At 38.1% G+C, this 25,431-nt stretch overlaps 1 protein-coding gene across 1 annotated transcript in view; it reads left to right on the top strand.

The window, feature by feature from the left end:
• Positions 1–25,201, top strand: part of SLC26A9 (solute carrier family 26 member 9) — a 292,279-nt gene extending 267,078 nt beyond the window's left edge. The window contains exons 18-20 of the mRNA XM_044076840.1: positions 15,992–16,137; positions 23,956–24,030; positions 25,114–25,201. Of these exons, the coding sequence (XP_043932775.1) occupies positions 15,992–16,137; positions 23,956–24,030; positions 25,114–25,161 (269 nt within the window). The 3' untranslated portion in view covers positions 25,162–25,201. The remainder of the gene's footprint in view (positions 1–15,991; positions 16,138–23,955; positions 24,031–25,113) is intronic.
• Positions 25,202–25,431: the final 230 nt, after the last annotated feature.

The following is a 25,431-nucleotide window of genomic DNA, read 5'->3' as shown; positions in this document are numbered from 1 at the left end:
GAGTGCTGTCTACACCAATCTCTATGAGGTGTTTGTGATTTATGTAGGTTACATGTCAGTACCTCAGCACATGTCTGCTTTGGATTTTGAGTGGTGGGTGCAGAGTGTCTACTACTGACTACCGTATTGTAATTAGGAGTACTTTTATGTGAAAGCTTTGCCTCCAGTGACATCGTATATATACATTTCTCACATACCATATCAGTTTGTTTGATAATGAAGTAGTTGTCGGTAATCATGGGGCAATATCTACATTGCATCAGGATGCCCAGTGGTAAAAGTCACAGTGGAAATCCTCATGTCCATGGCAATAGATTCTTTATTATGGATTAAACAGCTGTATTGAGAATATCGCTTAATGTCACAAGTATCTGTTCCACAATTATGGAGACAATGCTTCACACTGCATGCTGGTTGTCCTGTGTGCAATTCGGTATTGGAGTTAATGCCATCATGTTTTCTGAGAAAAATGTCACCCAATGTGTCTGAGTCTGTACAGAGCACTGCCAAACACTGGAGGAGAAACTAATACGTACACCCTGTAAAGTTAAGGATGTAGTATTTAGGCAGTTATTCTGAAGTTACACACTAATCAAACAGTGCATACTGAAAACAAACAATTACTTTGTCATGAATGCTGAAAAGAGGGGAGTCACCTGAATTACTGCTGCCTGGCTACTCCTACTGCTGGTCTCAACGCAACCTCACACTGGTGGGATACAAAGCTCCTATTCTTTATGTCTCAGCAGAAGCAAAACTTTAGCACCAATCTCAAGATAAGAAGCAGGCCAGAGCCTGTTTGTTGATCCATACACTTGTTCCACATGATACAAGGCTCTGTAGGCTTGTTGTAGCCCTTTCCAGGTAGATGCCTTGATTAGTAACCAGACCAATCATTTGACATTTGCATGTGTTATGCCTTGGGTTCTGAGGGTCGTAACATTTGACTAGGGTACTGACCTGATAGTGATTAGGAGCACACTATAAGGTTAAGTCTCAGGTGACATAGATGTCCAAGGTTGCCTATCAAGCTCCACAGTGGCAATTATCTATGTTAAGTAACAGTTTCACAGCAATTCATGCAGCCTGCTCTTCAACAGTGTAATGGTGGTGATCTGTGTGACATAGATGTGAGGCCTACTGCAGAGGGGTGGCCACTTTTGGGCAATGCCTCTGTCCCTCCCACATGTCCTAGATGTGTCATACTGTACATTTATGTTCCCAGAACACTAAACTATGTTCCCACATCATTTCACACAACATCCATTTTCTGTCTGGTTATTTGACAGACATTATAGACTTGCAAGGATAAAGTAATGACTGCAAAATTGGACAAGTTTTCTGTACATGAACAGACATGCTCATCTTCACCACAAAGAGTGCCTACAGAGAGTGTGTTTGATACTGTGGCCCCAAGGGTGTAGCAGCATGACCCTTACTTTGCTGGAGTTGTACATAGTCACATTTGTAAGTATGCTATTGCGACTCTGCCTTTAAACAGTATTATGGTTCCGGCAAGTGCTACTTGCCTCGCAAAGCAGCATACTCAATCTACCATGTCATCCCACACTGGCAGGTGCTGTTTTACCTTAAAATGACATCATAAAGGTAATAACATGTTACATGTAAGCATCTTTCAGGCCACTGCCTAACCATGGCCTGTTGTGATGTATATACAAGCAGTAATCTATTGTTAAAGGCATTATCTCTGACTGTTGCAGAGATGTCAACAGAGTCCCCAAATTTCTACTCCTACTCCACACAAACACAATGTGTGAGAGATACATCTAGATTAAAAACCTTGAATCCATACTTTCTCACACACCTGTCAGTACATATGACAATGAGCGGGTTGCCAATATGCCCACCTCACTTCCTACTCCACCCAAATCCACATCACACATACCTACATATGTGGAGATCCATACCAGAAACATACCTAAACACCAGAGACCTCCCAAACACAAACACAAGCACGCTACACATAATACTACCCCTGCAGAATACAGTACATATAATAACTAATGCACCACTGTCTCACTGGCCAAACCCCTACAGCAAAACACAAAATCAAACACATTAGGCATAGGTGATTACATCGTAAGTCACATTGATATCCCTCTCACAAGGCTAGATAAGGGAAAGGTCACGGCCAGCTATCTGTGAGGTGCCAGGATATGGCATAGCACACATGCACTCAAGTCTGTTAACAATAGGTACTGTTAGGACTATATCATAGTTCCTGCTGGTGTGTAAGACTTTAGATGTACCTCTCTGGTCTGTGTGATGACAGATATGACTGAGCTCTCGCACTATGTGTCTCAGGTAGGTATGCCCTTGGCCATCAGCTGCATTTTACCTTAACCTAGGATGATGCCTCAATACAAACAGAAGATGACTGACTTCAATAATAGGCTTAGCATCTGGTGCCAGTCTAAGGGGATCCACTATCTGTCAGCCTGGGATGACATGTTCAACAGATCTTGATACTTTGCCACAAATGGTCTTCATCTGTCACCACTGGGATTTCGGCTACTGGTCAAAGCTATTGCCATCCCCATAGTGCCCTTTTCAGATAGTGTCTCAAAGACAAAATTTCCAATGTAAAAACTCCATGTACAAACAACCTCAATGTTATGCTGTTAAACACTAGGAACAGGAAACTGCTCTCACTGGAAGCTGTCTTCACTTTGGAACATGCATACCTTAGTGCAGTCACAGTCACCTGATTCAAGGCTGTGGAAGGCACCACAGCCATACCAGGCTACACTTCCTTCCACAAGTGCAGACCTCAAACTGAAGGCATGCAAACTAATGGTGGCGGTGTATAAATATTTATTAACAATGCATACACACCGACATTGGTTAAACAGTATGATTCCATGGGTACACTTATGCTATTGACTGTTTTGGGGCAGCTATTCAAGTCATTGCCAGCTACAGGAGCCCTTCCATGAATTAGGACACCCACTCTGCTTATTTGGATCTTCATGAGTCTATCAAGATACATCCAGACACCATGGTTTGGGGTGACTTTTACTACTCACTGACTGGATAGATTACTCATGCTCAAACTTATTTTCCCGAAAGTTATTTGACTTCATTAACTCCAATGCACTGGACCAGCTGGTTGACACCCCACAAGGGGAGCTAACATACTGGATAGGGTGCTTACTAGTATGGGCGACCACTGTAGCACCCCCACTGTGAGGTGAGGTCCTCCCTGGTGAGATCTGACCATAAATCAATCTCATTCAAAGTAGGTATCACACCTGACACACTACCTCTTCAGCAAATACACTAAAGAAATTCACCAATCCAGATTATAACTCCCTATGGGATGGTATAAATAGCTTCACTGCACCTCCTCCCTCAGATGTAACTGGCAACTATGCCCAGCTCTATACCAATGCTTTATACAAACACCTGTATGACTGCATTAAGTCAGCTGTACCTGACAGGAGCACAACAAGCTCCTCATTGCAAAGCAAACTTGCCTGGTCGGCAACTGCCAGTAACAGGCTTTAGAATAATAGGAAGACATTTCTGTCTATTGGTAGGATGGAGGGAGCCCCCCCTAAACTGAAAATACTCCCTCATCAGCTTAAACCAGTAAATAAGAGTTGTTATGAAGTCTTTCAAAACAAAGTATGGGTCCAAATTAAAAAAAATGAGAAAGGCTTGCTAGCCTAGGCGTTCAAGTATTAAACAATTTGAGATTTTATGCTACTGCAGTTGGTGTTTTTTGCTTTCTCTGTGTTTTTTTATTTTTATTTTTTATTTTGTTGTTCAGTGAATATGGGTCCAAATTAGCCTTCTCCACAAAGGACAACCACAAGGCATTCTATAGTTGCATCTATAACCTTAAAGGAAAGGCCCACATGTGTGCCAAACTCATAGTTAATGATACCTCATATACAGAGCCTGTTAATGTAGCTAACCTGCTGGCCAACAGGTTCTATGAAACCATCACTTCCCTGTCCCCACTATACATACCCCATGACATCCCTGCCACCTGTCCCCTACATTGTATCTCTAAAGAGCAGGTCAAAAATGGCCTCTCTAAGGACAAATACACAGCATCTATAGGACCTGATAACATCCCAGGCTGAGTCCTACATGGTTTCCAACATGGAGTACTAACACCAATGGGAACTCTTTGCAATCATGGTGTAACCACCAGCTTTGTCCCCGCTAACTAGAAAACAAACCCTGTTATCCCCTTTGACAGAGGTGGTGCATCTACTGACCCTGGAAACTATAGACCTATTAACCTGCCTAGTCATATATGCAAAGCCATGCAGAAAATCATCATGGACCTTATCAACAAAGATTTAGGTAATCTCCAAACAGTTGACCCTACACAGTTTGGATCTGTCAAATGAAGATCATGCCTCTTAAACCTGATGGACCTCTTTGAGACAGTCATCAAGGACCTGGATGAGGGGAAATCTGTGCATAGAGCCTATGTGGACTTAGCCAAAGCATTTGACATTATACCTCACTCAGCCATCATTGACAAACTCACCCAACTAGGCATCAACTGTTACATCATTAGAGGGGTCATAGACTGCCTCAGTGATAGAAGTCATATAGTCAAAATAGGGGAATCCACCTCCAAGAGATTTAACAAGTGATGTTCCTCAGGGTTTAGTCATGGGTCTTCTAATGCTTGGAATCAATTTCTCCAAAGTACAAGCACAAAGTAAATGTTTGAGGATGACAAGGTTTGCTGATGCCTGCAAACTGGGTTTGGTCATTGAATCTACAAAGTATGTCAACATCCTACACAAGGATCTTACTTAAACAAATGATTGTTGCCAAAGTCATGGCCATAAAAGCAATGCAAATGTATGTATTATCATTGCTTTTGGTAACAGTGATGTTCCTGCTAAGTACCACATCAATAGCAACACCTGGCATAAATACTCAGAGGTGGGAGACCTGGACACACAAGTTGACAACTAACTTACCTTAGATCACCATGTCTCCACAGTGGTAAGAAGGGCATTCTATCATGCTCATGTCATAAGTGAGGGCATTGTCTCCAGAAAAAGAAGACATTATAACCACCATTGTACTCTTCCTTCAACAAACCAATAGTTGAGTGCAACGGCCTTTTTGGTATGCATCTTTCCAAGCACCTGCTGTAATTGGAGAGACCACATAGGTTCCTCACAAGGGAAATTCAGGTCTTCAGCATCTGTCTGATATCACTGTCATTTTAGTGTGTGTCATACAGACTACACAGAGGTGAACTTTGCCTTGCATATGAGGCAATCGCTGACCCTGCTGTATTGGAAATGCTGCATATCCGTAAGTCAAATGGTACATGGGTAACTCGTTGTATAGACCTTAACCTGGTATATGACAGTAATACAGCCTGATTGAGGGAGAGAATTGTCTACCAGAGTTTAACACACCTTTAGAACAGACTTCCACATCATGTCAAACAGAGCACTTCATTGGCTTTCTTTAGATGCAATCTGTACAATTGGATAGGTGACCAAAACTTCACCATGGTGGTTCCACCTGTGTGCCTCTTGGACAGGGGCAATAACTGCTGATCATATAAATAAGGGTAACAACTTGACTAGGATTTTAATGGCCTTAGGGCCATTAGCCTAGTAAATTCCAATAAGCCTATGATCCCATAGGCTAATGTAAAATGGTCTAATATCCACACACACAAAATTGGCTACAGTGAGAATAGTACCATGACCTATTTATGTCTACAGAACACTACACAGCACACACACCAAGTTGGCTGGAGTGAGATTATAACACCTACCTATCTAGTCTCACAGATCACAGTACTTAACGCACGTGCCACAGCTTAAGTCTGACATAAGCATGGCTTTAGGTAGTCTTATGGTAGATTAAATCAGTAGGCCTTGTGGAGGACAAGAGTTTGGAGAACTGCATCATCTGCTAGGCCCCAAACAGTGCAAAACCCTGTCTGTTTGTAAGTCAGTGTGGGATTCATATTTGTTTTTAGGAAGTTGCACATACACACCAAGTGGGCTGGGGTGAGATTAGAACCTCTTCCTGTCTAGTCTTACACACTACAAATTACAGTACTTATCTCACATGCCATGGCTTAGGTCTGACATATGCATGGCTTTAGGTAGTCTTATAGTAGATGACATCAGCAGGCCTTGTGGAAGAGGAGAGTTTGGAGGCCTGCATCAACTGCAAGAGCCAAAATGTGCAAAGCAATGCCAGTTTTAAAGTCAGTGTGGTATTCACACTTGCTCTTTGAGGAGATATAAGCACACACAGTAAGTGGGCTGGAGTGAGATTAGAATCCCTACCTATCTAGTCTTACATACTACAGATCACCGTACTTAATACACATGCCACAGCCTAAGTCTGAAATTAATATGGTTTAGGTAGTGTTATGGTAGATGACATCAGCAGGACTTGTAGAGGATGAGAGTTTGGAGTCCTGCATCAACTGCAAGAGCCAAAAAGTGCAAAGCAATACCAGTTTTGAAGTCAGTGTTGTATTCATACATGCTATACACACACACACACACACACACACACACACACACACACACACACACATACACAGAGCAAGTGGGCCATAGTGAGTTTAGAACTCCTACTATCTAGGCTTACACACTGCAGATCACAGTACTTCTCCCATGTGCCACAGCTTAAGTCTGCAGTGTAACTGACTGCAGATGAAGTCATCCTAGAGAACATAAACAAGTCCTATGTTGAACAGCTTATGAGGCCTGCAAAGTCACATTGCTTCCTACTGCCATCTGCAGCTAGTAGCCTAACAGTCAGAAAACTGTTTTGTAGCCTAGCTGTGTCCCAACAGTACCCATATTGGCCATATGTATCCATGTGCATTTGAGTGGGCAATCCTGTGACCAAACTAATTTAGCCCTGCCAGTGAGTGTACGTACAACATAATACATTACATAACTTGTTCAGTTGTCGATGTATGTGTAGTGACATCTAGCAGACACAGCGGGCTGTAGTAAATGTGAGTGGTGTTGCTGCCGTACATACAAACATACAGCTTTACAATATATATATATATATATATATATATATATATATATATATATATATATATATATATATATATGTGTATTCATATACTATGCCATACATTTTCAGGGTTTCCACATGCTGTCACAGGAAGACATGGTATGAATCAACACTGTCCAGATGTTTGCAGCAAGTACACAGGTCTGACTCATGTTTATGTGTGTTTCACACTAAATTGTGGTTTGTTGTCAAATGTGGTATCATTTACAGATGACATGAGAGAAGACTGACAGCACTCTGAACTTCAGATATCCCAATAGTCATCTAATTGCAACACATGTTATTCTAAGCACGTCTGCATTTTTATAAGTGCATTATCTAATGTTGAGCCCTTCCTTTTGGTCTTTTGTCCAACACGATGAGTGTTGTAGTGCAGCTTTACTCTTTATGATCTGGGTATGTAGGGCAATACAGACACACACACACACACACACACACACACACATACATATATATATATATATATATATATATATATATATATGTGTGTGTGTGTGTGTGTGTGTGTGTGTGTGTGTGTGTGTGTGTGTGTGTGTCTACTTTGACCCACTGAAAGCACACTTCTACAAAACTTAAATTAACAATCTCAGTTCCGCTTTTCAAGGAAAATGCACATTCGCAAAACTCAGTACATTAAACACAAACAAAAAAGACACCAAAAAAAAAAATACAAGCACATGTATGCAGGAGGGCAGGCCCCCATGCACCCCCCACATCCCCCACTACTTATATATACTAACTCCAAGATCACACTACCGTCGGGAAAAGGGAATATTCCCTTATCCTCACTGTCCTGCGATCTATAATAACTATTCGGTATACTGAGTTTTACGAAAGTGCGTTTTCATTGAAACTCACTTTTGTGGAGCTGGGATCACGTATTTAACTTTCGTAGAAGTGTGCTATTGGTGGGTCTAAACAGACCCATATACACACACACACACACACACACACACACACACACATATATATATATATATATATATATATATATATATATATATATCGTGAGGAGCAACAGATTTTTACTCTGACTTAACTAAGTGGAGGGGCATGCACAGTGGCATCTTTTTGGATTGTTTGAGCATTGCTAAGCAGCACACAAATGGGAGGTGCATTGCTTACATCACAGACTTACTGTTCCATAAACTGACTCCAGTCCACACCTAACTGTACTCCAGGCCGGGATTATGATATAATTAGTAAAACTTAAAGCTGGATCTACGTATATACTCAGGTCCATAAGTGAATTGACAGTTTCAATCACTGTGTGCTGTATTTAGTATTCACCTTTCTATTTATGTCTGCTAAATCTCATATACTTAATATTTGGTGTATCCCTCAGTGTATTATGCTCATGTGCCCAAATGGCCAATTTAGTCAAGTTATTTTGCAGACAAGCCCCATATGTACCACATGTGATCAGTATATCCAATTTCATGTCATCTGCACACTGACTTTAGAACAACTCAGATGAAAAATATAGATCTAAAGACAGCTCCAAACCAGTCTGTGCCTAGGACAGAGCCCTGTGGGGCACCTTGACTGCAACCAAGTATTTCACTTGTCCAATTGCTGTATGATACTTGCCATGTCCTATATGTAAGCCACAAAGTTATCCATCTTATCAAGGGTGCATCAATACCTAGTTGTTCTAATTTATTGCTCACTGTTTTGTGCTTAGTCCTGTCAAATCTATCTAAGTTACATCACACCATAAGGTTTTCATTTACAGCTGTTATTATATCGCTATAATACATCATGTCACAGGTGGTACTAGATCTATTTTAAACATATGCATGCTGATATATGGTGTCAAGTCCCAACCTTTACAATTCTGATTACTTATACAATATTACCTAAGACTTTTTAAATATGTCTTAGATATGCAGCACCGATGCAAATGTGTAATTAACATGTGAAATAGGGTATTATTATTAAAGCACACACAGAGTCACAGTCTGTAAAACAATACTTATTACTACTTCACATGCAAAATATATCTGGATATCTCAGGATTAGAACCCTAAACTCTATCACACAAGTGGTCTGCCTTAGTGCTTTGAGCCACAGAAGCTGCTTAAGAAACAGGGGATCATTCTTCATACCATCAACTGCATAAATATGTGCTTTGCTATTCTCAGTTAGCTGCCGATTAAATGTACGTTCAAATTGTACATTACTGTCCTGATGCTGTGTGGCATATTCACTTTGTGAAATGTTCATGCAGCATAGATGATTTAGTGCTACGGCAGTTACAAAGAGACATTGCTGTTTTGAGGGGTGGGGGAACAAAAGTCCATGTTCTGTTATGACACAGTGTAGTCTGATTATCATTTAACCTAACTTTCTAACATGTCCCCTGAATGATGTACCAGTAATCATTTGCAGTAGGAGTGCAGGAATATTCCATGCATGAGGTCTACCATATACAACTGGTGACATGTTAGTGGATTGGGTGTCTGTAGTCCCATGTGGATGTAATTTCTGTCCAAATTGCCCAGTATAGTTGGGTGCATAATGTACCCAGTCCATAGCTACAGTGACATAATATAATAATCCACTATACTGTTGTGTAGGTTATGGACTTACCTTGCAAATTCCACAGTTGACACAACTGTAGTTCAGGGCTGACTCTGTCCGATGCAAGCAGTACACAGCCAATACATGGATAGGTACAGAATGTGTGACTTGGTTGGCATCAATTTTAATATCTGTATGTGAGTATTAGTAGTAAAGTGTCAGTCCCTAAGTTGTCAGTGAATGTGCTATGCATTGTCTCTTAGCCAAAGCCAGAGCATACTGAGCATGCCTACATCTGCCTATAGGGACATCAGCAGGTGGTTCCTCCTCCGAGTCTTCCTGTGACTATGGCTGTGGTGACCTAGGCATTGGTGGGGGGCTGTGTATCCCTGCCCTTTGCTGATCCTGCTGTTCCACAGGATCAGATTGTGTAACATAGCACCTACTATGAATATCTGTGCGCATTTCACTGGAGTATACTGCAAGGTTCCACCAGACATACTGAGGTACTGGAATCGTAACTTCAGAAGACCAAACACATGCTCTGTGACATTCCTAGTTTGTACATGTGCCTTATTATAGCATACTTCCATGGGTATGTGTAAATTTCTTATGAGTGTCATCATCCACATTTTCAGGGCATAACCAGCAACCCCCAGTAAATGGCTGTCGGATGTCCCCCCTAGAAAACATCTGGTACAGCTGTGACACAGGGGTCATCAAAGACAGGACAAGTAGAGGATATGTTAAATGAAGGTATCATGCTTAGTTATAATGGATTTAATATTTTTAATTATAGTAATGTGGAAATTAAGGAAGGCCACTTCAATTTGTTCTCAAATGGTTTTAAATTTATACCCAGGAGAAAATCGAACATTAGTAAGGCAATTATAGATTTTAAATTATTTATTAGAAAAAAGAATGTGCAGTTGTTATTTGATGGCCAAGAAAGAATGAATAAAACACAAGATTTATTAGTTAGAAAAAGTATTTTTAATCTCCCATTACACTCCCAGCTTAGAAATTTTGAGTTAATGGTTGAAAAAGAGTTGAGACAAGCATCAAACGAAAACGAAGTTAAGTCTAAATTAACCAACACTAAGATGGATTTGCTTCAAGAATTAAGGAATAATAAATTTACAAGGGTGATGAAACCAGACAAAGAGGGTGGGGTTGTTTTTATGGACAATATAATTTATGAAAGTAAGACAATGGAAATTTTGAATGATTGTACTAAATATTTTAGGGTATCCTTGAATGAGATCAACATTGCATATAATTTTTGTTTATATTTGAATAATGTACTGTTGGAAGGGCTCATTGATATGGATATTTATAATTTTTTACATGTACAAAAACCTAGAGTTCCTTCTATATTTGGGATACCAAAGGTACACAAAGACATCAGCAACACACCCCTCAGACCAATCGTGTCCGCTGAAGGTTCTATTACAGCCCCTTTGGTGAAATATATAGATGTAAAGCTTAAAAATTTTTCCATGGCAGGTGTGAATAATTTGAAGGTTTCCTGGGATTTATTAAAATGGGTGGATAGTAATGTATATGCTGAGAATTGATTTTTATTAATATAGATGTTATTGATTTATTGTGTCTATATTACAAGATCGAATGCTTAGGTGATCGAACACCTAAACATCGAACTTGTAATATCGAACCCAAAAACATCAAACAGTGCAAGAAAACACATTGTTTGGCCACAAAAAACAATAATTTTACACCCAAACTAAGTGGGGGGCTTTGCTGTGCCCCCACCCCCCAATTAAATATATCAACTCCGAGATCGCTCTGCAGTAGACAAAATGGCAAAATCCAGCAAACGGCCAAGGGAAATCTTTCCCTGCATTAAATCAGCCATTTGCTGTTTTTTGCTTTCAATATTACAAGTTTGATGTTTAGGTGTTCTATCACCTAAGCATTCGATCTTGTAATATAGACACAATTTATTCACCTCCATACCACATGTGTCAGGGCTGGAGTGGTTTGAGGAGGTTTTAAGTAATTATGATGGGTTATCTTTTAATAAGTTTAGCCCCTGCTTGGTTTTAATGGACACTGTGTTGAAAATTTATTTTATTTTCTTTGAAGGCGAATTCTTTCAACAACTCAGGGGTGTTGCAATGGGGGCTCATTGTGCAACTATTTCCGCTAATATCATTCTGTCATGTTTGGAGCAAAATATATATATTTAATTCAGAATATAAAAAATGTTGGAGCCTTTATAGGTGTTTTTTGGATGATATTTGCTTATTTTGGGTAGACGCAAAAGAAAAGTTTTTAGAATTTTTTAATTATATGTCCAACACTACTAATTTTTCAAGATTTGCTTATGAGGTTAAACATAACAAAATTAATTATTTGAATGTTAATATTTCAAAATATAATAGTAGGTTCAAATCTAAGGCGTTTAGAAAAGACACCTTCTCGAACTCACATTATACTATACAAGTGCTCACCCATTTTATCCAAAAAGAGATTTGGTAAAGGGTCAATTTGTTAGGGTGAGCAGAATGATTTCAGAGGAGTGTCAGTTTTTAATCGATATGTTCAGAGTAAGATGATATAATGAAAGTTTATTAATGGAGGTTTATAGGGAGATCTTAGAGGGGAGAAATACTAAATTTGGGCCTATATTAGGTAAAGGTACTGGATATATGGCTCAGAATGACTTTATTAATAAAATAAATGACAATCCTTATGAGGTGTCATGGTTATGACTTATGATGGGGATGCTGGTGTGGTTAGGACTATAATTGAAACAGAATGGCCAAAATTTTCTAGTATTTCTGATTTAAATGTAATTTTTGAAAGACCTCTTAAGTGGATATACCGTAAAGGATTGAACATTAAGGATGTTTTAGAGAATAAAAGGTTTGAACACAATTTGGTAAAACAAGGGGAAAAATGGCACCTATAAATGTGGTAGCTGTCCACAGTGTTCATACATAAAGGAGGGAAATACTTTATACCTGAATACTAGAAACAGGTATATTAAAAGTAAGAGAATATGCCAAATGTAACACCAGCGGGGTTGTTTATACTGCTCTGTGCAATAAATGTAATGCTTTCTATTTGGGTTAAACTGAAAGAAAGCTTAAATTAAGAATTTATGAGCACAAATATAATATAAAGAAGAAGAATTTAAGTACTACATTGTACAAGCACACATTGACATGTGGTGGGGCGGATTTTGATTTTTCTGTAATTGAAACAGTTCCTGTGGATATTAGAGATGGACCATGGGAGACCAAATTGGAATACAGGGAACTGTATTTGCAAATTGTTTTTGAAGCCAACAGGTTCCCTGGTTAAAATGATATGGTCTCCCTGGCACCAGTACTAAGGTTAAGGGCAGCTAAACTTTAACATTTATACTATTTGGTCAGTAGATGGCAGTGTTGTACATGGTTTCAATATAACAGGTTGTGTAACATGGATTATATAACTATACATATATATATATATATATATATATATATATATATATATATATATATATATATCCATTTTTAAAATATATGTTTGTTAACTTACTTTAGGTGGTCTTAATTATATTAAATTAATAGAGGATGAATATTTTTAGCTGGTATAGGTGTCAAGTTTCTTAATATAAACTCTTTTATGCATTTTTTTTGTGAAATTTTAGTTAATTGTTTTATAATTACTATTAATAGATTACATGACATATAAGCTTTTTAAGTATTTAAATATGATCTGGTTCAAGGGTATGCTCTTATCTGATGAAGTTTCTGTGTAAGACGAAAACATGGTAAAACATTAAGCGTTAGTTTTTTTTGCTTGTGGTTAATAAATTGTTGGTTCAACTATCAATGCTGTCCCTCTTGGGGTACTTTTTTATTTTGATTACATGTTTTGGAATGTGAGCACACCTCCCACTACATTTTTTGGTTCTTAGTTGTGATAACTGCCAGGGCTGCCAGCACACACATTCATGAAAATACCCTGGTCATTGCACACGACTTGACAGTTGATGGAGTGGTATCCCATGCGGTTAACGCAGATTCTACCTTGCTCACCAAGTGGTGCCTTGATGTGTACATGTGTGCAATCTATGGCACCCAGCACTTCAGAGTAGTGTGCTACATGGTAGAAATGTTGCATATTGCTGCCCTCATCTCAGGGTCAAGAGGGAATGTCCCTGTCCATGCTGCAGTCCTCTACAATCTCCAGCTCATGTAGCTCCTGGAAGGTTACCCAGGGCCTGAACACTCTTCTCCTCCTTAGCCTAGGCCTATTCTCAGCAGCACCGGCAGCATTGACTTCAGCCTCTAGTACATACAGATGTAGAATAGCTGCAGCAGCCCGTAGCATTATCTCAATTAAAATGTCTAAGTCTCTACTCCAATGGTTCAAAGTATTGAGACAAAATCAGAATGTAGGGTGTATGCATACTTTATCCAGTTCTGCTGTAGGTGCACCATGTGGGATTGGCTAATTATGATGCAGTTCATCTACCTAGGATATAACTGACATGATTTAAAAGCCCTAATTTAGTGCAGCACTGCGGCACACAGCATAGCTTATACAAAAATAGATATTATTAATTAAATATATCCAGTGTTGATTGATATCTGCCTATGTCATGGGTGGTCTGTTCTCGCGAACACACTAAGCTATACGGCACACTGTGCAAACACGCTCATTGAGTACTAAAAAATCTTAAATGTGACAGAACACCCCCCAATGTCCTAAACATCCAGTGGGAATATCAACACCATGTAGGAGCCTACACAAAGTGGATATGTGGACACAGTTGCTCCTTTTAGTGATTCAACAAATGTAACTCATTTGCATACACATTCGTGCTGACAGCCTGGAAATCATGTGGTTCATAGCCGCATAACCTGGGTAACAGCACAAACGCACCTTTGTACGGACCCGACAAAAGGACCTACAGTACATTTGTGTAATCTACATTATAAATGTTATTTTACAATTTTTTTTATTTTTCTGTTAAGCATGTTTGTGCAATGCAGTGCATAGTGGAAATGTGAAAATTATTAAAAAAAAAATATATATTATAAATGTTACATATCCCCTTCCTTTTTAAGATATCCACAATGTATGTTTTTCATGTGTATGTATGTGATCTACTATTTTCAGGGGAGTTATGTCCATATTTGTGGACTTTTACATACTCTTCTGTCCACGTAGACTCCTGCATACTCTATGAACATGGGCATAGAGTCTACACAGATGCCTTTCGCCTTGTTGGATCACTCCACCTGCCTCATTTGCATAAGATTCACCTACTTAAGCAGAAATTTGCATTGCATGGAAGTTTCCCCATTTGCGTGTGCTTGCGCACTGCTGTGTGACATTTACTGAATCTAAAAATGTCTGCACTTATGTACGCATCACGGCGCGATATTTACATGAAAAAAAAATGTGTAGGCTTTATTGAATTCCCGCCATAGTGTTCATCAAAGGAATTTATTAAGAGTTTTCATCCATAACAGGACTACATCGGAATAAATAACAACTGACACAATACCAATTTTATAATACATAGAGGCCAATCAAAAAATGTCTTGCATCAGTGGTCATAACATGTTTGGACATGGCATTGTTGGCAGAAGCACAATGGATACTGTATAAATGCTCCCTTATCCTGTCTTTCAGAGGTCTCTCCGTCTTGCTTACATAAAATGCTTGGTAGACCATGCAGCTGGCAAGGTAGACCACCTGTGGAGTCAGACATGTTGCTTGCACCGTAAAATCAAACCTACATCCATTAGGATGTTGAAAACACCCACTACTGTCTACATAGTTACAAAAATTACATGATCCATATGCCAATGTACTGGCTCCACATTCAGACATACAGGTTTCTGGTTAACTGGATAGCATATTAATCTTTTTAGATTTTTCTTATTCTTATATAAGAATCTGGGAGTATCACCTACAAGCCTCTGGATGTTGGGGTCAGTTGTTAATATGTTCCAGTGTCTCTTAATAACATTCATTGTCATCCTAGTGTTAGTGATGTAAGTTATTGGAACAGAAATATTAGTAGGTCTAATGGGAGTTAGTCTCGTACTATTGGAATCAGTGGAATGTTCAGAATAGTATGGTCTGGCTATACTGGATCTAAGTGGAGGTATGCTCCAAAGTATATCATCAACCTCCTTTTGTTTATAGCCTCTGTCAGTCAGCTTACCTTTTAAGCATAGCAACTCAGATTTAAAACCATCATCTGTCCCATTCAGCCTAGAGGCTCTCAACCCCTGTCCCTTAACTATTTTCTCGAACACATGTGATGGGTACATGCTATCTCGATCATCTGATCATCTTCTAGAATATAAAATAAAAATATTTGGGATTATGGGCTTCTTACTTGCTTTCTTATCTCCACTTGCAGCTCAAGTATACACTGATATTGAAAATGGAGGTCTCTTCCAAGAAGGGGGGCTGGAAAGAAGCCATCTATTCCTAACCACTCATGATGCTGTTCTATTTCTGCAGCACAACCAGTGGAGACAGAAACAGAATCAAGAACCGGCAAAGGTAACTATATGTCACGGCTTACCTTACCTCTGAGTTGTAAATGTATAATGCACTCTTCTGTACAGCCTTAGAAACACAATTCACCTTTTAACATGTATACTTACAAATCAACTTTACCTTTTAGCTTTGACAGATAGATGTAATTTAGTATTCTTTCTGCCATCAGTAAGGTACAGAGTACAGCTACTGTTACATTTTAAATCCCCAAAGTGGAGCATATGTGCCTAAAAATCATTACAATATCCAACTCACTCTATTCTTTCAACATGTGCAAATGACCTGCTTTTACTCTTATTCAAATGATGTCACTGCTGTAATCTTGATTTATTTTGTCTCGTGTTATAATAAGGTACTCCATTACATCATCAAGATTTTCTATAATATTTAAAGTGATTGAATGAAAATCCTAAAGTTTCAAAGTGTTAATCAGTTGCCATGTTAGTTTGTCTTTTTGTAGGGCATAATTGTCCAATTCAGGATTGAAGTGTGAAAAACAGGACAGTAACTACAAGAATGTCCTTTCAAACAAAATGTGCAAAGATTATTATGAAGTATTTCTTAATATTCATAGTATTTAACAGAAAATACAGGGTCCCCAATATGTAGAAGATCAGCAAGGTTTGCCAGGTATTATATACTGTTAAATGAATTTTAGATATCAGACTGACATAAGGTATGTGTAATATATTCCTGCGCCATATAAAGTGCAATGCATAGACTGAAAAGAAAAGCACACCAAAGCACTTGTCAGTCTAAGGATACCCACTTAAAAACAGGGTTTATTGACATGATCAGAAGATACTGGAGGCAATGTCGTTTTCTCATGGCATCACCAGTTCATGGTCATAGAACATTCACCACTTTCCATCTTTTGCTAGTAATGATGTTGGTGATACCTGCCTAATCTACAAATAAAAATGTGCAAAACTGAACTTGTACACATTTGCAATGTACATTGTGCACAGAGAATGCATTATTACAACTGCTCACTCTGTTACTCACTGTTTAGTCCTTTACAGTCATTTAAACAAGATAACACACAATAATGGTTCTAAATAACTGTATGTATATATATATATATATATATATATATATATATATATATATATATATATATATATATATATATTGCTAAACACTCAGGGGACTAACATAAGTCAATAAAACAAAGACAGTATGATATAGTTACAATGCACTACATGCAGTAACCTACACTTTTCTAGGTAGATAAAACCTGTTGCTTTGATTTGTTGCTATCTATCGGGTATTCCAGGTATGCATCACCGTTTGATAGCTAGATAGACAGACAGAGAGATAAACATAGTTCTGTCTAGATATAAAGATTGTATTGATATATAAACTGTCCAATGAGAACAGCAAAAGTGCGAATACACAGCTGTTTTATCAGGAAAGTAGGCTGGTCTCTAGACCCACTTCTGACTCATGATCATGGATCACTCTGGAGTACATGCAGAAAAATGTGCAGGGGTACCCTCCCCCAAAACAATACGAAAGTAATTAGACAAAGTGATGAAGAAGGAGAGAGTGCATCAGGAATTTCCCTAAAAAAGAGCTCAGACAAACTGCTACATAAATTTGAAGTTTTCAAAAGCATACAACCAGTCATACTTTCTGAAAACAGCACTAAAGGAATGCATGCTTCAATAAGAACTTAAACTCAGACCCCCCCCCCCCCGATTTCTATTTCCTGGGTTTTACCCTTAAGCTATTGAAACAGGTAAGTTCTGGCCAAGGTTTTGAAGCTTCATCATTCCCTCATACATGCAGTTTACACACAAGCGAGTGAGAACAAAGGAAGTGCAACTACACGTTCTAAGCAGACATGTCAACAGACCCTTTTTCACCTAGAACCCACGTTCACTATGAAACACATGCAGAACTAAGTGCATTAGTGCCTTCATCCTCTCAACACAATATACAAGCAATCAGACAAAGAGGGGAAAATACAGAAAATCATCAAAATCCCTGAACTAGTACCACCAGGGTAGGAAGGTCCCCTATCTGTGTCATTGGGACAGGACAAGCTTTCTGTCTGACATAAAGTCAGGAAGTTCTCCTTCTGTACTTTAAAGACATTTTGTGCCACCATGATAGGAGATCCTCTTCTTTATATCAGTGGGACAGAAAGGCTTTCTGATGTGCCATCAGAACAGGAAGCTCTAAACTGTGCGGAAGATGTCAGTGTGCTCTGTGATAACAGTATTCCCCCCACTGTTTGATGAGAACCTTTCTATTACTTCAGGGTTGGAGTCTTTCCTCTCTGCAACACAGGGATGAGAATCACGTCTTTCTACATTATCAGGTAAGATCTCTCTCTCTCTGTTTCTTTCTCTTTATCATCAGGACATGAATTTGTTCATATGCACCATCTTGACAAAAATATTTCCCTCTATAACATCATGATATAAAGTTATCCTACCTCCATTTTTAAGATGGGGAGCTTTCATTTCTGCCATACAGAGAAGGAAGATCTCCCATTGAACCATCAGGCCAGGAAACCCCTAAAACATTTCCCTCCATGCTATCAGGAAAGGAAGGTAACCTTCTGAACCATCAAGACAGAAAGCTCTCCTCCATCCATCAGTACAAGAATTCTTTCTCTGCATTTAGGACAAGAAGATTTTCTCTGTGCAAATCAAGGCAACCTCTTTGCCATAAAGGCACAAAGGTCTCCTATCTGCATTAGTGGAACAGGAAACTCTCCATTTGCTCTGCCAGGAAGCACTCTTTTCTACACCTTCATGACAGTAAGCAGTCCCTCTGTGCCAAGAGAACAAGGTTTTATCACTGAATCATCCAATCAGTACACTTCCTTCAGTGCCATTAAGAATAGAAGCTGTCATACCAGTCTCCTTTCTGCACCACTGGAAGGTAGATTGCCCACTGTTCTATATGGGCTGGATGCTATACGTCCGTGCCACTGAAACAGAAAATGAACTTCTCTGCATCATCAGATCAGAAAGATCCCCCTCTATGCTGCCAAGGAAAGAAGAACATTCCCCAGGCTGTTCCGTTAGGACAGGAATCACTTCTTCTGCACCACCAAATTAGGAAGCCACTCTCTGAATGACAAGGACAGAAAGCAGAAACAAGAGCACTGTGGAAGACGGATACCCAGACAGTTCCAATAGTGGTAGGAGCAATGAGACTAATAAAGAATGTACAATAGTACTTAAATAGCTTACCTGTCCATGTGACCTAAAATGGACTGCAGAAGGAGGCAACTCTGGGTACCTTGCAGATGCTGAGAAGAGCACTCTTGGCTCACATGAAAAACTGACGGAATATTGATTTCATTAACTTTACTTATGCCCTGACTTAGGAATAGTGTCCTTTTTCCGTCAAGGTATGTAAACAATGTAAGCATTTGGAGAAAGTAAACTGGCAGCAACCATATTTCTCTTATGTAATCATATGTGTAAAGTATCCTTCCTTAATTTCTGCTTCACCCGTGGCAAATGAGTTTAAAAGAGCATCCCTTACATGAGTCCTCACATCCTCTCAACAGTCTCAGAGCAGCAGCATCATGCTTCATACCCAGAAAAGCAAGCATCTGATATTGCACTGACGTTTCTGTACAGCTCACTTCTGCAAAACTGTGAAGTAGTCCCAGTACCCCTGAGTTCTGGTAAAAAACAAGCAAAAACTGTCTAAGACACTACAGATCAAATTAATAAATACAATAGCTGTTGCAACATTCCAAATTGCCACAAAATGCTTTTTCAGCTTGTGTGTTTATTACACTGATTTGTGGTGTCCTGGACAGCTTCTTACTTGTTGTTTTATTGCTTGCACTCACACACTCAGGACTTTGCTGAGCTTTGCTTGTCATTTGTTACTCCTGAGTTCTGTGCAGCTTGTAAAAACTGACCCTACCATAATAAAACAATTACCCAGACAGGGAACTTGATAGAAACAATGACCCCCGTCATAATAACCTTCTTTTCTTACACATCCTTTGTGCAAGTATTGCACATTTATTATAACTTGAAGCCTTGCTTTGCAATGTGTACATAGTGGGATGTGTAATGATTCTACTTATTATAGATAACAATGCAATCTGTTAATCCTAATGTTACAAAATATTTAGAGAGTTAAAGTTTTTGTACTGTTCAGTATAATTGTAATTGTAAATTACCTTCGGCCAGAGCTGTGCCTAAAACATCTAGGATCAAATCACTTATATCAAACCATAAAACAAGAATTCATATAATTTGACCAATTTGTTTTATTTCATTGTGATCTACTTTCCCAAATGTACTCCATCTTCAGCTTCATTAATGTCTCAATCCTAGCTATAACCTCCTTATTCCCTGTTGTTAAGATTGGCAGTACTATATTTTGTATTCTACCGTACTGCACAAAAAAAAATATTTTCCTAGAGTTCTGCATGTGTGTCTGTGTATACATGTGTGCATATGGAGTTGACACAATGGTTAAGAGGTTTATATATTTGTGTGTGTCTGTGTATACATGTGTGCATATGGAGTTGACACAATGGTTAAGAGGTTTATATATTTGTGTGTGTTTGTGTATACATGTGTGCATATGGAGTTGACACAATGGTTAAGAGGTTTATATATTTGTGTGTGTTTGTGTATACATGTGTGCATATGGAGTTGACACAATGGTTAAGAGGTTTATATATTTGTGTGTGTTTGTGTATACATGTGTGCATATGGAGTTGACACAATGGTTAAGAGGTTTATATATTTGTGTGTGTTTGTGTATACATGTGTGCATATGGAGTTGACACAATGGTTAAGAGGTTTATATATTTGTGTGTGTTTGTGTATACATGTGTGCATATGGAGTTGACACAATGGTTAAGAGGTTTATATATTTGTGTGTGTTTGTGTATACATGTGTGCATATGGAGTTGACACAATGGTTAAGAGGTTTATATATTTGTGTGTGTTTGTGTATACATGTGTGCATATGGAGTTGACACAATGGTTAAGAGGTTTATATATTTGTGTGTGTTTGTGTATACATGTGTGCATATGGAGTTGACACAATGGTTAAGAGGTTTATATATTTGTGTGTGTTTGTGTATACATGTGTGCATATGGAGTTGACACAATGGTTAAGAGGTTTATATATTTGTGTGTGTTTGTGTATACATGTGTGCATATGGAGTTGACACAATGGTTAAGAGGTTTATATATTTGTGTGTGTTTGTGTATACATGTGTGCATATGGAGTTGACACAATGGTTAAGAGGTTTATATATTTGTGTGTGTTTGTGTATACATGTGTGCATATGGAGTTGACACAATGGTTAAGAGGTTTATATATTTGTGTGTGTTTGTGTATACATGTGTGCATATGGAGTTGACACAATGGTTAAGAGGTTTATATATTTGTGTGTGTTTGTGTATACATGTGTGCATATGGAGTTGACACAATGGTTAAGAGGTTTATATATTTGTGTGTGTTTGTGTATACATGTGTGCATATGGAGTTGACACAATGGTTAAGAGGTTTATATATTTGTGTGTGTTTGTGTATACATGTGTGCATATGGAGTTGACACAATGGTTAAGAGGTTTATATATTTGTGTGTGTCTGTGTATACATGTGTGCATATGGAGTTGACACAATGGTTAAGAGGTTTATATATTTGTGTGTGTCTGTGTATACATGTGTGCATATGGAGTTGACACAATGGTTAAGAGGTTTATATATTTGTGTGTGTCTGTGTATACATGTGTGCATATGGAGTTGACACAATGGTTAAGAGGTTTATATATTTGTGTGTGTCTGTGTATACATGTGTGCATATGGAGTTGACACAATGGTTAAGAGGTTTATATATTTGTGTGTGTTTGTGTATACATGTGTGCATATGGAGTTGACACAATGGTTAAGAGGTTTATATATTTGTGTGTGTTTGTGTATACATGTGTGCATATGGAGTTGACACAATGGTTAAGAGGTTTATATATTTGTGTGTGTTTGTGTATACATGTGTGCATATGGAGTTGACACAATGGTTAAGAGGTTTATATATTTGTGTGTGTTTGTGTATACATGTGTGCATATGGAGTTGACACAATGGTTAAGAGGTTTATATATTTGTGTGTGTCTGTGTATACATGTGTGCATATGGAGTTGACACAATGGTTAAGAGGTTTATATATTTGTGTGTGTTTGTGTATACATGTGTGCATATGGAGTTGACTTAATGGTTAAGAGGTTTATATATTTGTGTGTGTTTGTGTATACATGTGTGCATATGGAGTTGACACAATGGTTAAGAGGTTTATATATTTGTGTGTGTCTGTGTATACATGTGTGCATATGGAGTTGACACAATGGTTAAGAGGTTTATATATTTGTGTGTGTTTGTGTATACATGTGTGCATATGGAGTTGACCTTAATGGTTAAGAGGTTTATATATTTGTGTGTGTTTGTGTATACATGTGTGCATATGGAGTTGACACAATGGTTAAGAGGTTTATATATTTGTGTGTGTTTGTGTATACATGTGTGCATATGGAGTTGACTTAATGGTTAAGAGGTTTATATATTTGTGTGTGTTTGTGCATACATGTGTGCATATGGAGTTGACACAATGGTTAAGAGGTTTATATATTTGTGTGTGTCTGTGTATACATGTGTGCATATGGAGTTGACACAATGGTTAAGAGGTTTATATATTTGTGTGTGTTTGTGTATACAGGTGTGCATATGGAGTTGATAATGGTTAAGAGGTTTATATATTTGTGTGTGTTTGTGTATACATGTGTGCATATGGAGTTGACACAATGGTTAAGAGGTTTATATATTTGTGTGTGTCTGTGTATACATGTGTGCATATGGAGTTGACACAATGGTTAAGAGGTTTATATATTTGTGTGTGTTTGTGTATACATGTGTGCATATGGAGTTGACGAATGGTTAAGAGGTTTATATATTTGTGTGTGTTTGTGTATACATGTGTGCATATGGAGTTGACACAATGGTTAAGAGGTTTATATATTTGTGTGTGTCTGTGTATACATGTGTGCATATGGAGTTGACACAATGGTTAAGAGGTTTATATATTTGTGTGTGTTTGTGTATACATGTGTGCATATGGAGTTGACTAATGGTTAAGAGGTTTATATATTTGTGTGTGTTTGTGTATACATGTGTGCATATGGAGTTGACACAATGGTTAAGAGGTTTATATATTTGTGTGTGTCTGTGTATACATGTGTGCATATGGAGTTGACACAATGGTTAAGAGGTTTATATATTTGTGTGTGTTTGTGTATACATGTGTGCATATGGAGTTGACGCAATGGTTAAGAGGTTTATATATTTGTGTGTGTTTGTGTATACATGTGTGCATATGGAGTTGACACAATGGTTAAGAGGTTTATATATTTGTGTGTGTCTGTGTATACATGTGTGCATATGGAGTTGACACAATGGTTAAGAGGTTTATATATTTGTGTGTGTTTGTGTATACATGTGTGCATATGGAGTTGACATAATGGTTAAGAGGTTTATATATTTGTGTGTGTTTGTGTATACATGTGTGCATATGGAGTTGACACAATGGTTAAGAGGTTTATATATTTGTGTGTGTTTGTGTATACATGTGTGCATATGGAGTTGACACAATGGTTAAGAGGTTTATATATTTGTTCATCTTACTACGGCATTACACAACCAGACAAGCAGCATACAAGCCGAACCAATCTTTTCTGGTAACAGATGAAATTCAGTTCACAGATTCATGTTTCAATGTGATTACCTTCAAAGCTCATTTCAGCACCACTAACTGTTAACGTTCCTGTCTGCAGACACTAATGTCCCATGACAGCTATGGAAATGAATCATTACTAAAAGCGACAGATGAAGAAGAGGATATTGAACAAGTAAGAGAAGGTCTATTTCATAAAATCTGTTTAAAACCTGGTTTATTTGTAGAAACAGTAAGACCAATCAGTTTGTGATCATTGTTGTGTACAGTTCACCGCATAGAAAGACTTTAAGATTCTTGTAAGATTTATTTTTTTCTCTTTTTTAACACACTATTATTAGTTGTTTGGGTCCACTTTGACTGCCTTCTATTTGTTGAGTGAACTGCAGTGCCTTCATAATTTTTCAACAGAGTTCTGATACCCTTCCACAAACAGTACAGTAGCGATATAATCATACTGAGTTTTCCTGAAACATACAACTTTCTCAAAATCTAGAATCCATTTGGAAATGTATTACTGCATGCATCTACCACCCTCTCATTAAAAAATCTTCATGATGCCCGTGATCCAGCCTTCACATTGTGGTCCTTATTTTGTTATGTCTTTCTGGGGAGGAATCTGGGGTCTTATGGTTGGCTACCTTCCTAATGTACTTGAAATATCTATCATGACTGCATTCCCTTATCTTTCATCAGTAGTATTTATTTATTTCTTTTTTGCTTGATTATTTTCATCTCTTTGTGATTCAGTTTTTTTATTCGATATCTAAGCACTTGCGATAGACTCGTTCGTATCTATTTATATATATTTATATGTATGTTTGCATGTATATAGTTATATGGATACAACTTATATAACCTGCTCTTACACAGCTCACATTGTATGTACTGTAGAGTTGATAAGGCAAAGAATAAAGAATAACTAAGTTTGCAGGCATGTTTATTTCTAAGTAGTTTTTTACTGCTGTTGCATACTGTCAGTGTATTAATGTGCTATGCTACTGTCATATATTACTTCATTGTATATATTCTGCAGCTAAAAGCTTAAATAAAATAAGTAAGTACATTGATAAGTGAAGGATAATTCTATAAGATGGTGGGAGATGGTGTACAAAGCAGTCCACACCTACATAACCATCACCAGGATATCATTATGGTAGACATTGCTAAAAACAGTCGCACACAAGTGACATGAGAAATGCGTGCATTTCCTGTTTAGTACAACACCATAACTATATCTGTTTTTTTTATCTTCTAGGCCATGTTTGGTAGTATGTTCAATGATGGGAATTACACATCTCTGTAGAAGAATGAATGAATGAATAACAACTGAAAAGGAGTCCAGCTATATTCTAATGAGAGCAGTTTATGGTGGGTACAGTCAATAGCAGGCCACCACTTCTGTCCACAAGGAAACAGAGCACCTAAGATGTTATGATGCAGTACAAATATCATCAGTAATGTAGCTGCTGCTCCCTGATGACATCATGGATATAAAAGAATAATACATCACTTCTCAATGAACCTCAGACAAATCCAATTGAATCAAATCAGCTCAAGCCATCTAAACGAAAGC

This window comes from Protopterus annectens, chromosome 7.part0 (genome assembly GCF_019279795.1).
Source record: "Protopterus annectens isolate FY-2018-M chromosome 7.part0, PAN1.0, whole genome shotgun sequence".
NCBI lineage: Eukaryota > Metazoa > Chordata > Ceratodontiformes > Protopteridae > Protopterus > Protopterus annectens.
The sequence above is the reverse complement of the archived record's forward strand: the minus strand, read 5'-3'. Positions and strand labels throughout refer to the sequence as shown.